Source organism: Vicia villosa, linkage group LG5, assembly GCF_029867415.1.
Source record: "Vicia villosa cultivar HV-30 ecotype Madison, WI linkage group LG5, Vvil1.0, whole genome shotgun sequence".
In the NCBI taxonomy this organism is placed as follows: Eukaryota; Viridiplantae; Streptophyta; class Magnoliopsida; order Fabales; family Fabaceae; genus Vicia; species Vicia villosa.
In genome coordinates this window covers 60,210,085-60,223,927 of record NC_081184.1, presented here as the reverse complement: position 1 = coordinate 60,223,927, position 13,843 = coordinate 60,210,085, and the positions used below count along the sequence as shown (strand labels likewise).

The 13,843-nt window shown below is 35.5% G+C and overlaps 3 protein-coding genes across 3 annotated transcripts; 1 reads left to right on the top strand and 2 right to left on the bottom strand.

Annotated features, from left to right (window-relative positions):
- Nucleotides 1–7,762: 7,762 nt before the first annotated feature.
- On the bottom strand, nt 7,763–8,872 carry LOC131604722 (uncharacterized). The gene has a single exon (XM_058877145.1). The coding sequence runs from the start codon at nt 8,870–8,872 to the stop codon at nt 7,763–7,765; it is 1,110 nt and encodes a 369-aa protein (XP_058733128.1).
- A 585-nt stretch (nt 8,873–9,457) lies between these two features.
- LOC131606666 (CASP-like protein 1C1) lies at nt 9,458–10,727 on the bottom strand. The gene is made up of 3 exons (XM_058878841.1): nt 10,338–10,727; nt 10,162–10,264; nt 9,458–10,082 (listed from the first exon to the last, which is right to left on the bottom strand). The coding sequence occupies exons 1-3, from the start codon at nt 10,490–10,492 to the stop codon at nt 9,849–9,851; spliced, it is 492 nt and encodes a 163-aa protein (XP_058734824.1). The 5' UTR covers nt 10,493–10,727; the 3' UTR covers nt 9,458–9,848.
- Nucleotides 10,728–12,347: 1,620 nt separating this feature from the next.
- On the top strand, nt 12,348–13,421 carry LOC131604721 (uncharacterized). The gene is made up of 2 exons (XM_058877144.1): nt 12,348–12,434; nt 12,577–13,421. Exons 1-2 carry the CDS (start codon nt 12,348–12,350, stop codon nt 13,411–13,413), a joined length of 924 nt encoding a protein of 307 aa, XP_058733127.1. The 3' UTR covers nt 13,414–13,421.
- Nucleotides 13,422–13,843: the final 422 nt, after the last annotated feature.

Sequence of the window (13,843 nt, the reverse complement as noted above, 5' to 3'; positions counted from 1 at the left end):
TCGAAAATACAATCGACACAACCAACTCATCGCCAAAACTACACTTACTCTCTCCAGACTCACACGAACACAAAGGCATTCCACAGCTTCGACCATACAAAGCTTCAAAATACAAGCTCTCAAAAGATCCTCAAGTTACTAAATTGTCTTCTCCGTTTGACCATCAGCTTGCGGATGATAAACAGAACTCAAACACAACTTAATAATCAAAGCACTCTGCAAAACTTTCCAAAATCCAGAAGTAAACTTCAGATCTCTATCAGAAACAACACTCGACGAAATACCATGCCAACTCACAATTTTTTTCAAAATACAACTTTGCAAGTCTCTCCATCGGATAATCCATGTTTATCGGAATAGAGTGAGAAAATTTGTCAATCCATCTACAATGACCCAAATTGCCTCACAATTACTCGATATCCTTAACAAACCCAAACAAAATCCATATAAATGCTATCCCACTTCCACTCAGGAATGGACAACGGTTGCATCAAACCAGACGGTTTCTGATGTTCAATCTTTGACTTCTGACAAGTCAAACACGAATACACAAATTCCGCAATATCCTTCTTCATACCTCGCCACCAAAAATAACTTTCTCAAGTCTTGATACATCTTAGTAGCACCAGGATAATTACTCAACCACTTTGATGCCCTTCATCCCAAAAATTCTCTTTTTCAAATCCGAAACATCTGGAATACAAATTCAATCACGACATCTCATGACACCGTTCTCGTCAATCCGAAAATTATCACCTTATCCTCGACCAATCAATGTCATCTTGTCAGCCAATTTCAAATCCGATTTCTAACCTTCTCTAATCTCATCAGGAATACCACAAGTAAGCTTCAACATACCAAACTCAAATCTCGAAATTATTCCATTAATTCCAATTCTTGAATCATCAACATAGACATATGCAATTATTTCCTACTCAATGCATTGGCTACAACGTTCGCTTCTATTATATGGTAATTCAAACCAAAATCCTAGTCCTTCAAGAATTCCAACCATCTTCTCTGTCTCATATTCAACTCTTTCTAATCAAGCAAATACTTCAAACTCTTGTAGTCACTATACACATCGAATCTCGATCCAAATAAGTAATGCCTTCAAAGTTTTAAAACAAAAACAACAGCGGCCAACTCAAAATCTTGCGTCAGATAATTCCTCTCATGAATCTTAAGCTGCCTTGAAGCATAAGCTACCAATTGTTCTTTTTGATTCAACACAAAGCCTTGCAAAACCTTCCTTCTTCTTAACCAACAAAAACAGATGCACCTCACGGTGACACACTCGAACGAATCAACCTCTCCTCAAACAAATATTCAAATTGACTCTTCAACTCTTTCAACATCAGAAGCAGGCATCCAATATGAAGCCATCGATATAGGACTAGTTCCAGGAACTAAATCGATCGAAAACTCAACTTTTCATTCCGACGGTAATTCACTTACATCTTTAGGAAACACTTATGCAAATGCGCCAACTATCGACAATTCCTCAATTGTTCTTTCCTCATGAACATCCAAAGTTGCAAGCAACCTAAACAACATCGCACCATCTTGCACAAACTCATTCACTTCCAATATTATCAAGCTGGTAAGACAAGTCTATCCTATTCCAATACGATTCTGTCTACTATCAACAAGAGATTAAGGGTGATTAGTTCCTCAATTTGTCAATAGATAGCCGACAACCATAATGGTAGCCTAAACCATCGTTACTCAACTGCAATATAATCCTTTACGTCACCAAAAGTACCATACTTAAATAACTCCCAAAATCATTTGAACATGCTAACACACACCTTATGATAACATTAGAACAAAATTCCTTTACACCATTATCAACACTTTTTATTCTTGGAATCATACTCGTCCCTTTGCATTTCTAACTCCAACTTGAACATTCCAACAACTTCGACAACTTTTCCAATCTCTTGTCAAGGATCCCTTGACAAGGTCTACCGCAATCCGTCACTTAATCATTATTCTTACTTCAACATCCTATGCAACGGTTACTTAAATTGATAACTTCACAGTCCACCAATAATGCTGAATATGGCAACTTCCTAAATTCCATCTTATAACAATTATCCTTATTCCAAGACGTTCTGACTTATTAAACAACCAAAATCTTAAATCCATGTTACCTTCGAATTCGAAAATCAATAAACTTTTACACTGCCTGCTCTGTCTCCTTAAGCAATATATTGCACCAACAACTTACAACTGAAACATATCCGAGAAGCACAGCTTCTCCCCCACTTCTCTCAAACTAACCCTGCAACAAAACGAACAAGTACCAACAGTGTTTCACACACATGTCGCGTACTAAGGAATAAAACACTAACAACATTCAACTGTCACACAACTAAACTGACTCGACAACTTGGCTGGACGGACCGACCTGCTCTGATACCACTAATGTAACACCCCAAATTCTACCCAAAAATATCATGCGAGAAATCAGAGTATTTTAAAAACTATCAACAATGCATTTGGGATATCACATTTACTTCCTATAAACAACTCATAAATAGATACATAGCACTTTAATCTCAGAGAAGCACAAAACAACTTATAACAGCTCTTAGACAAACCAACTTCATTTTAATATGCAGCGGAATCATAACATTCGAATTTATAAACAAATCATCTTATTTAATCGGAAACAACTTCAAACATCATAGTACTTCTCATTATCCAATTTGGAACTCAACAACTAAAACATGAACAACATAGAAACAACAATATAGACAACCCCCGAGTGCTACGTATCAGAGCGACACACCAACCAGACACGGTGAATCTACAAACTTCCACAGCTATACTTGAGTACCTGCCCATTTCCCATGGTAGGGGAAACATCAGCAGAAGGGGTGAGATATCAAACATTATAAAGGAAAGTATGATAATACATATAGCAAAGATAAAATCATACACAATTCACCACTTCTCAATATAAGCAATGTGCATCACAACAATAATGTTAACCATCAACTATAACAATGTATTCAAGTTCACAAGTATGTCATTCAAGCACATAATAACATATACTTCATAATCACAACGTAAATTAATACAACTATCAACAATGGCAAAACATGGTTCATATATTCCACATATATACATATATCATTAATACATATATATATTTGCATTCTCATCATATACGTTTCATTTACATATATCACCAAAGTCATGTATCAAACATCACCAAATTTAATTATCACATCTCATGCATACATAACAATCACCTAATCACATAATTACATATATTCAAACATCACATAACTCCAATATACAGTAACTCAATGCAAGACATGTGACTCTATGCATGTGGTACCCAATATGGACCCAAAGTTCCACCGCTTCCGATTCATATAGAATCTAGCCACGCTTCAGATCCGGACAAGACCAAAGCCACCAAATGTAAACATATAGTTTACCGCTTTCCGATTCACTCTAGAATCCAAGCCACGCTTGTGTTTCAAAGCAATTCCACCTATGTTTCAAGGCACACTATGATATGAATGTATGTACAATCCCACAAATATATGCAATTAAGATCATCTCTACTATCTTAACTTTCCACATATCACAATAATTCAACTCTATGAATTATCCACCAATTGTACACAACATTCACAACACACGCACACATCATTCACATATGAGAGGTCAATTAATCAATTACGATTCACACAATCCAATTAACACTAGTAATCATACTATCTCATGTTAATTCTCATTTTTGTCAATTATACATGAACACACATTTTCAACATCAAGCAATTAATCATTAGAATTAATGCTAACCAACTAACCATAAAGAATCAATATCAAAACAACATCATTGGCATGACAATATATATTTCTCAACATACATATTCAAGCCAAAACACAATTACAAACAATTTCTCAAAATACCGTAATTTACCGATAAACCGAATAATTGGTCCAAGTCCAAGTATATTCCAATCACATAGACTTATTGGAATCAATTCAACTAATAATTTAACTATCCAATTAATAATTAAACTATATTAATTTCAATTCAACTATTATATTTCTATTCCATTATTTTTCCAATTCTACAATAAAACCCATTATTTCACTATCAATGGTTTACCCACAACAAACACAACAATCTAATACACATAGATTATCAATTGCACACAACTTATCACATTTATATCATCACATTCCAACAAATCATCAAATACCCAAAATTGCAACATAGAAGAACATGGATATCAAAGTATAGAATTAAACCCACTATAACATACTATCATACAACCCTTTAGCATGAAAGAACCCCACCCTTACCTTGGCAAATATGAAATCTTTCACCATAGCTCTAAGCTTTTCTCCAAAATAAATCCTTCAAACATAATTTGGAGACACACCTAAAAAACCAGTTCGGAAATTAGCTTATCAGACGAACTTAAAATCCTCAAAATCAAAATCGCTCCGGTCAGAACTTACATCTATGGGTCAGGAACGTTGTGTCCAAGTACCGCAACGATCCAACGGTTGGATTGAGAGATACGTCCGTTTTGCTAAGGCGACTCTTTGCTGAAACATAGCTGCAAAAATGAGAGTTCTTCTACCTTTTCTCTTCCACCATTGTTCTCTTCCCTTTTGCCTCTTTTCTCTTCTTCCTATCTTTTCCCCCAAATGAAAATAGTAACATCTAAAACCCTAACCTTCTCTTACTATCTCACTTATGTAAATTGGGCTTAACCCACCAATCTATCACTTAGGCCCATTTAGCTATATATCTCATACAACTTAATAAACCCAAATAACACTAACACAAACACACATACAATTAAATATTTCAAATAATTATTATATCACATAATAACTAAATAAATAAGCAATTATTAAAAACACCAAATAATATAATTACTAATATAATTAATAAAAATATTAATAAAAATTGGGATGTTACAGATTACACAAACCTAAAAAACATTAGAATATGTTTAGGAAGTTAATTTTAAAAAATGATAAAGTAAAGTTAATTTTAAAAGATAACCATTAACTTTTTTTTTAATAAGCAATGATATAAGAAATCGCACTAGGGGTGCAACCCTTACAACAGGAACTCTAAATAGAGTTGAAACACCTTAGGGGTAACTTGTACCAATCGTAAAAAGTACTCCTAGTTGTAGAATCACTATTACATAACCATCTCCAAGAGAAGAACAAAATATTAGAGATAACCGTTTCAAAGCTAAAAGAAGCATTATCAAAAATAATAACATTTCTCATGGTCCAAATGCACCAAATTAGGGCTAACCAAATTGAATTTAGTTTAACTCTAATGTTGGTTTTCCTCGCCTTTTCTTGAATGCTACCGAAGCTTTTGAACTCTTCCAAAGTGAACTCCAAGTCATTTCCCAACCAAGTGTAGATTTTCTCCTAAACCGCTTTTGTTAATTGACATTGGAAGAAGAGGTGTTCCGAAGATTCCGGATGATAAGAGCAAAAAGGACAATCAAGAGAAGTAAGATTAATACCTCTATAAGCCAAACGATCTTTTAGAGGGAGTCTTTCAATAAAGAATCTCCAAGAGAAAATTTTAACCTTTTTCGGTATCTTTGCTTTCCACATGACTTCCAACAATTTGATTGTATTAGTTGGCCATGCTAAATCTTTAGCGTTGGACACCAAAGAAGACACGCTTGCTACCGAGAACACGCCGTTAGAAGTTAGTTTTCAATGGAAATCATCATGGTCCACGGTATTCGGAATAATTCTATCCAACAACACTTTTAGATCCCTCATAAGAAGAGAAATGGCCATGGAGGTACCATTTGTGGCTTGATGAAGCAAATTCGGCCCCAAAAAATCCAAGCCGTCAATACCTATGGGAGCACCTAAATTCCAAGAGAAAACGCCGTTATTCCAAGAAATGGCCTCACTAACCTTGCAAAGTTTATTGGTTGAAAGATGGAACAAAAGCGGAAAGGATTCGCGAAGAGTTTGATCACCCAACCAACTACTATGCCAAAAAAGAATGGTGTTGCCTTGCTTGAAGTCACATATTACCCAATCGTTGAAGCCATCAACGGAATCCTCCTCTTTGAAATCGTTAAGAACGATATCTTTCCATCAACTAGAATCGTCCCGGTTTAGAACTTCCCCACTAGATGCTAGCACTTTAAATTTCGGATTTTGATATCTCAAGAGTAGAAATCTACTCCAAATTGCATTATCCTCCTTCAAAATTCTCCACTTCCATTTGAGAAGAAGAGATCTATTCATATCGCCAACATCTTTAATACCTAACCCGCCTCTCTCCTTTGGTTTACAAACATTCTCCCACTTCACCCAATGAATGCTTCTTTTGTTCACATTCCCATTCCACAAGAAATTACTAAGAAGACCTCTAATCTCTTGTATAGTTTTGCTTGGAGCTTTAAAAAAAGATAGAGTAAAAATTGGAATAGCATTAAGCACCGATCCAATAAGAGTCTCCCTTCCGCCTATGGATATGTTTCTCCCCTTCCAAGACGACAATCTTGACTTGATATTAGCAACCACATCCTTCCACACTCTCCTCTTACTAGCACCTTCTCCAACCCAAATTCCAAGGAATTTGAAAGGAAAAGAGCCTTTTTGCAAGAAAGGAAAGAAGTATCCGATGTAGAAAACCACTCTCCTATATGAATGCCAAAAACGTTACTTTTGTGAAAGTTGATTTTCAAACCGGAGACAAGTTCAAAGCCTCTTAACAACACTTTCATACTCCAAAGATTATCACATGTGGGTTCTCCTATGATTATGGTATCATCCGCAAATTGGAGGATATCCACAAAATCATCTTCTCCATATTTGAACGGTTTAAAGTCCCCTACCTCCACCGATTTATTCATGAGAGCGCTAAGTCCTTCCATAGCTATGACAAAAAGAAAGGGAGAAATCGGATCACCTTGACGTAAGCCTCTTTGAACTTTGAATTCTTTGGTGGCGCTTCCGTTTACCAACACGGGCATGTGACTAGTGAAGATACAAGATTCCATCCATTTCATCCATCTCTTCCCGAACCCCATTCTTCCCATAATCCACCTAAGGTAATTCCATGAGATAGAGTCGTATGCCTTTTCAAAATCCACTTTAAGAAAAAGACACCATTTCTTCTTTCTTTTAGCCCAATCGAGGATCTCGTTAACCATTAAAACTCCATCCATCATACTCCTACCCGGAACAAAGGCGGTTTGATTAGGAGAAACCAATTTATCCAACACACCTCTCATTCTAGCCACTAAAATCTTAGCAAGGATCTTGTAAATGCTCCCAACTAAACTAATAGGGCGATACTCGGACAAGTCTTGCAGATTCTTCTTTTTAGGGATAAGCGCTAGGAAAGATGAGGTGATAGCTTTGACAAGCGTACATTTAGAATGGAAGTCGTTGCAAAGCTTCATGAGGTCATCTTTAAGAAGAAACCAAAACCTTTTAAAGAATTCCAAAGAGTAGCCATCCGGGCCCGAACTTTTGTTCCCATCACACGACCAAATAGCGTCCTTAACTTCTTCTTCGGAAAAAGGTTTTTCTAAATTCGAGGAATCTCCAAAAGATAAAGACTTCAAATTGATCCCTTGTGGCTCCGGTCTAAAGCACGCCTCTTCTTTAAAAAACCCTTCGAAGTGTTTGAAAATGAAATCTTTAATCTCCATGACCTCTTCCAATCTACCCCTCCTAGTCTCAATAACACATAAGGAGTTCCTTCTTCTTCTATCTTTTAGGGAATTTGAAAGAAACGTGTGTTATCATCCCCTTCGGCGAGCCAAAGTTGTCTCGATTTAAGTCTAAGTAACCCTTCTTTTTTGTTTAAGTTTTCCCAAAAATCCTCCGCCACTTTCAACCTTTTGTTAACATCTTCCGAAACATTACCTACAAAATGAGCAAACAAGTTATCTAAAAAATTCATTTCTTTCACATCTTTGTCAATTTTGAGGTCAATCCACCCATAGACCGTTTTGTTCCACCAAGAGATCCGACTTTTAAGAGTTTTCAACTTTTCAACCAAGCAATAGTCTCTTCTTCCTTTGACTACTATCTTTCTCCACTCCTCTTCCACAAAACTACCAAAGTCGTCATGCTTAATCCACAAGTTATTGAATTTGAACGGCTTAGGACCCCAATCCTTTCTATTCTCTTTCAACCAAATGGGAGCATGATCGGAAACGTCCCTCTCACCTATGTGTTGCCCAACCACCTTCCAATCTTCTACAAAACTCTCCGAAAGAAGGAATATATCGAGCCTACTCATAGCCTTCCCGTTACTTTTGAACCAAGTAAACTTGCCGCCAATATTGGGAAGATCCACCAAATCCATTGTCTCTATGAACTCATTGAAAAATCTTGATTCCCTACTATGACCACCGTTAGTAACTCCAATTCTTTCATCTAAAGAAGAAATAGAATTGAAGTCTCCACCAATGCACCAAGATCCTTCAATGTTATTGTTCTTGAACTCGCAAATATTTTTCCAAGTCCTCCTTCTAGTAACTTTGTCACAAGAAGCGTAGACATTTACGAAGTAAATGAGTTTACCCTCCTTCTCCACGCATAGACCAAGGTAACCGTCGCCTCTAAAACTATAGTTTAGAGAAAAGAAATCTTTTTTCCACATGGTAAGAATGCCTTCCGAAGCTCCATTAGCATCCAAAAAAGACCATTCAACATCAATATTTCCCCACATCTCTTTGACAACATTCAATCCTATTCCACTAAGTTTTGTTTCTTGGATGAAACAAATATCAACATCATCTTTTTGAATTAGAAATCCGACTCTCTTACGCTTTGCCCGATTCCCACCACCACGCAAATTATACGAAATAATTATCATGGGGATACATGGATTTGAGTCCCCTTTGTCTCCTTCTCCCCTTTGTTGTCCCTTGACTCCATTTTCTTCAAGCTTTTGATCGGGTCGAATTTGTCAGAAATGTTTGTGATTCCCAGCCTTGTTATAGAATTCCATAACCCCTTAAAAAAATGGTTTTGTCCCTGATATTACGAGTGGTATTTATATTATATTTGATGGTCTTTGTACCATCTGAGGGTATATTTGTAGACCCATATTTTTCGTGCAAATATCATTAGTACATTATAGACTTAAACAGTTTTATCTTGGAGGCGGTATGGTCGATCGTCTGCCTTACACAATTTTGTGCAATTCGAAAAAAACGTTTTAAAGAGACCGACCTAGCCCACAATCCGATTGGTTCATTTTTCAAAGTGGATTTTTAAATCAAAAAACAACATGATGCCAATAGAACTCTAACAATGGTTTGAACCCCGCTAGTGTGAAGTTGATATGGTTTTCCACTTTGTACTTGTAATTTATTCCTGAGGAGACTTTTTTAATATTTTAGTTTTGCTTCCTATTAGAGGATATTGATTTTTGGTCTTCAATAAATTCAGGGTTAGTTTGTTGGTTTCATGTTTCGAACGGTTGTTGTTGGTTAATGAAAATGAAATTCTTATTTGAAATTGGAAATTCATTTATCGGTTTGGTTGCAGGGAATTCTATGAATATCAACAGATAGGATCTAATTGGTTCTTCTTCAAGAACTTGTGCTCGGATGCAACAAGGTGGCTTTCCAATTTTAAACCAGAAAAATTCACTATTGCAATATATAGGTATGATTGTATCAGCATTTAATAAAACAAGAGAATTGCATTACTGTCTAAACAAAAAAAATTGAAAATAAAAATAATTCAAATACTTGAACCAAACAACAAATTTTGATGTAACAAAGAAAAACAAGGACAAATTTTAATATTTGATTTGTATGAAACTTGAAATTCTAAAGGCCTGCTCAAGTTTTTCTCAAGAGGAGAGGGTCAAGGACCCTATGAATGGAATGCAACAGAAGAATCATGTATATAATTACTCCGATGAAACTCGCAATTAAAGCTCCAGTCGTATGATTGCAAAATTTGGGGACTGAATTACATATTGGTAACCAAGCTGCATAATTGTTTCCTTGCTTTGCCACTTGAGCTATAGCCAACGCTGCAGATATGCTTGAGATGAGTAACATGGTCAACACCTGCTCATCAAAAATAGTTAATACAACTTCATAAACATATTCTAATGGTTATCTTTTTGCCTTCAGGACATTGCATTACCATATCCGTGGCGACCACGAGTCGCCAGAGCAAGCTTTCTGCCGGAAGAAAGAGTATGAAAAATCCGTAGACAGTAACAACAGAGTTTGCAATCACAAAGTACCTAATTGTTTGGTGAGTTTAGAGATGAAGTATGTAAACAAATTTTGATAAATATATAGATGGAATTCACTTACTTGAAGGATGGAGAGTTGGTGTATTTTGCTTCAAAGGAAACAGTAAAGAAAGTAGCTTTTTCATGGCTAGAAACCATGACAATTACTGCTGAAAGGGTGGCTGAAAAAGCCAAGAACCTTAACAAGAGATGGCAGATTCTACTAGCCTTGGTCATGGATTCCACAAACCTAAAAAACAAAGTGCAAAGCAATGAGTTCTTGGTTCAAGATTTAAAAGATGAATTAATTTCAAGATGCTGAGGTAGACAAGATGGGCTATTGGGACCAGGGTTAAGGTGTTAGGAAGGAAAATTGGCACATTTTTGTGTTGTGTTAGGTGAAATTCTGGTGGCTATGCCACCGTCCAGTAAAGTTGTTTTTGTTGTCAACTCCTCATGTGGAGTGTATGGAAGCAGTTTCATTTTAATCTTCAAAATGTTAGATTAGTTTTTTTTGTCCTGTTTAGTTGGATTTACTTCTTTGTAGAAATTTGTTAAGATACCAACTTTGCAATCTATATTACCTAAACACAAGCTACCTTAAGATGGTGATATTTTAGAATAATAAAAACAATCTTTTGACATGGTTAGATTGAACGTCAATATCAAAATTCAAACATTGATTCTGATAGTTGTGTGTGAGTTAATAATCATTATTATCACTTAGTCGATAAAAGAAATATGATCTAAGATATAAGTCATTTACTAACATCATGAAATGCATAAATAAATAGGACCGAATATATTGTAAAAAAAAATAGATTAACTACATGATTACATTACTAGTTAATTATAGTGGTGGCAAACATGAATTGTCCGCCCCGTTAAGGTTCGTCCTGCAAAAGTCTGCCAAAATGGAGCGTGGCGGACATAGTTAAGGATGTGCACCTAAAACCTAACTCAACCTTGCAAAAAAGTATGGGCAGGTCAGAAAAAGCTCACGGGCACTGAATCTTTTATGCTTAAAAATGTAAAAATTTATGTAAATGCACGTGTCCGCAAAAATCCGCGTCGGAAACGGGGCGGGGCGGACACATTAGAGGGTGAGGGCCTAAACCCTTATCTCGTCCCACATTAAAGTGCGGAAAAAACTATAATACCTAACAGATCGGACCCGTTTTGCCACCCCTAGTTATCTACAGGATTAGTTAAATAGCAAGTATTATTAATTGAGAAAAAAAAGATTATAGTTAGTTAAAAAAAATGTGAATGGAAACCAACCAGTAGTGTTGCAACATGACGAGTGTTGGAGAAAAAACCGTTTGAAGAGTAGTGGAGTATTACAGTTTTACAATGACATCACACCATTACTTCATTCTCTTACCTGTTTCATTTTCAAACATCAACCCACGATTCATCAAGTCTTAACTGTCACCTTAATGTTTTGTTCTTTTATCTTTCACGATCACCTTTCACTACTTCTTATCCTTTCTTCTTACTTCCATTACTCTCATTCACATACATTCAAATGCTTGGCATTCTTTTTGGTTGGACAAAAGCTTCAAAATGGTAAATCTGCTATGCACATTCAATTCTGTTTTTCTTTTTCCTTTTTACTAAACTTGTTTATCATCATCAATCTCAGCAAAAAGGCTATAAAAAGAGCAAGATTCAGACTCATACAATTGAAGAACAAGAGGCAATCAATAGCAATGCAATTGCGCAAAGACTTGGCCAACTTAATACTCAATGGCCATGAACAAATTGCTATCCAAAGGGTATGCATATGTATATGTATGGTTAATGTTGATGTTTATTAGTTTGTTTTGATGATTATTCATTGTGTTTATTAATATAAAATTTTGACAAAAAATTCAGGTTGAGAAGCTCATTCAAGATGAAAGCCTAATTGCTGCATATGATATGTTGGATCACTTCTTTGATTTTATCCTAAAACAACTCTCCTATATTAGAAAGAACAAGTATGTATTATTTTTTTATCTACCTTCATAAATTAATATGTAATTGTTTCACCAACCCTTTCTCATAAAAGACTAATAATTTCATGTTAGGGACTGTCCAACTGAAATAAATGAAGCTGTATCTAGTGTTATATTCGCTTCTTCAAGATGTGGAGATTTTCCTGATCTCTACCATATCAAGAAGCTCTTCACTCATCGTTATGGCGACGATTTTGCAACTGCGGCTGTTGAGCTTTTACCTGGGAATCTTGTAAACACAAAGGTATATACATAATATTTTTGTTACTATATCTATTTATATGTATAAAATATATTCATTAAGTTTTAAAATGATGACAGTTAAAAGAGAATCTCACAGTGAAGTCTGTGCCGGATGGCACGAAGCATAGAGTGGTTGGTGAGATTTTCAAGGAATATGCCCTCCATTCTCCATCAGAATTTGATCAAGAGATAGAAACAGATGTCACAAGTGTTAGTTTATCCATCACCAAACCAAGTGATGAATTTTCTGTGCCAGAATCCACTTCATATGACATTGAGGAATGTGAGTATTTTTCATCAAAAGATGGTTACACTCAAGAGGAGCAAAGACTAGTATTGTTTAATTCTGGCGAAAGTGACACGGATCAGGATGAATCAAGCATAAGTTGCTATATAGGGCGTAATCGTGCATCGTCGAAGAAAAGATTAAGAAGAAGATCATCTTTGCTTGATAAACAAGGCACAGTTGAAATAGGATACACTTTGCATTATCAAACACCGAGTCCACAATCAAGTTATCCCAAAAAGAGGCTAAAGCAGCATTCCTACTCAGATTCATGTGAGAGAAATAGTTTGGACTTTAACATGAGTGAATGCAGCTGCAACTTGGAAAGCTCTTGTTATTGTTTTGTTTACAATGAAATAGAAATGTTTGAGTACTTTGGAAACTCTTCGTCCACCAATGTTTTCCGTGAAAACACTTGTGATTGCTTAACAACAACTCCTTATTCAAGAGACTTGACTTTGACCATGCCTTCAAAGTGGATGGAGAATTACAAAGAGAATCTGGCAGTGACATTTTCATGTCCTTCTCCACGACCAAAACATGTTCATCCAAAGTTACCAGATAATTATGATGACTTTGTTGCTACATTCATGGCTCTTAAGAGAGAGTGCAATCTTAGAAGACAGTAACGGTTTACATTTTAAGTTTTAACACATTCGTTTTACAATTATGCCTTCACCATTAAATTCACTTCTAGTTTCTACCATTAATATTCCTCAAGTAATTTTCATTACATTTTTAATAACTGATTATTTTTGTACAGCTTTTAGTTTTTTTAGTCAATGAAAAGTTAGGCTTATAGTGACGCAACGCAGCATATCAGAAATACAAGATTATTAGTTATGAAAGATTTAAAGTAAAGGGAAGAGAGATTAAAAAAAAAGGGAAAATAGAAAAGGAAAATTTAGATGGGAAGGTTTTAAAAAAGAAGAATAAATCCTAAAAAATTGAGTTTTAAGAGGGGGTGAACTTTAAGAAGTTTATTTTCTTTGAGATAAAAAAAAATTCAAAATTTGTATTAATGAGGAATTTTGAAAGTTTTGAATAAATTTTCAAATT

Coding starts and splice junctions, on each gene's coding strand:
- LOC131604722 (XM_058877145.1), bottom strand. CDS start 8,872: ATGATAATTATTTCGTATAATTTGCGTGGTGGTGGGAATCGGGCAAAG.
- LOC131606666 (XM_058878841.1), bottom strand. CDS start 10,492: ATGACCAAGGCTAGTAGAATCTGCCATCTCTTGTTAAGGTTCTTGGCT. Junction 10,265..10,337: donor ACCAACTCTCCATCCTTCAA/GTAAGTGAATTC, acceptor CCAAACAATTAG/GTACTTTGTGATTGCAAACT. Junction 10,083..10,161: donor TCGTGGTCGCCACGGATATG/GTAATGCAATGT, acceptor TTTGATGAGCAG/GTGTTGACCATGTTACTCAT.
- LOC131604721 (XM_058877144.1), top strand. CDS start 12,348: ATGAAGCTGTATCTAGTGTTATATTCGCTTCTTCAAGATGTGGAGATT. Junction 12,435..12,576: donor CAAGAAGCTCTTCACTCATC/GTTATGGCGACG, acceptor AAATGATGACAG/TTAAAAGAGAATCTCACAGT.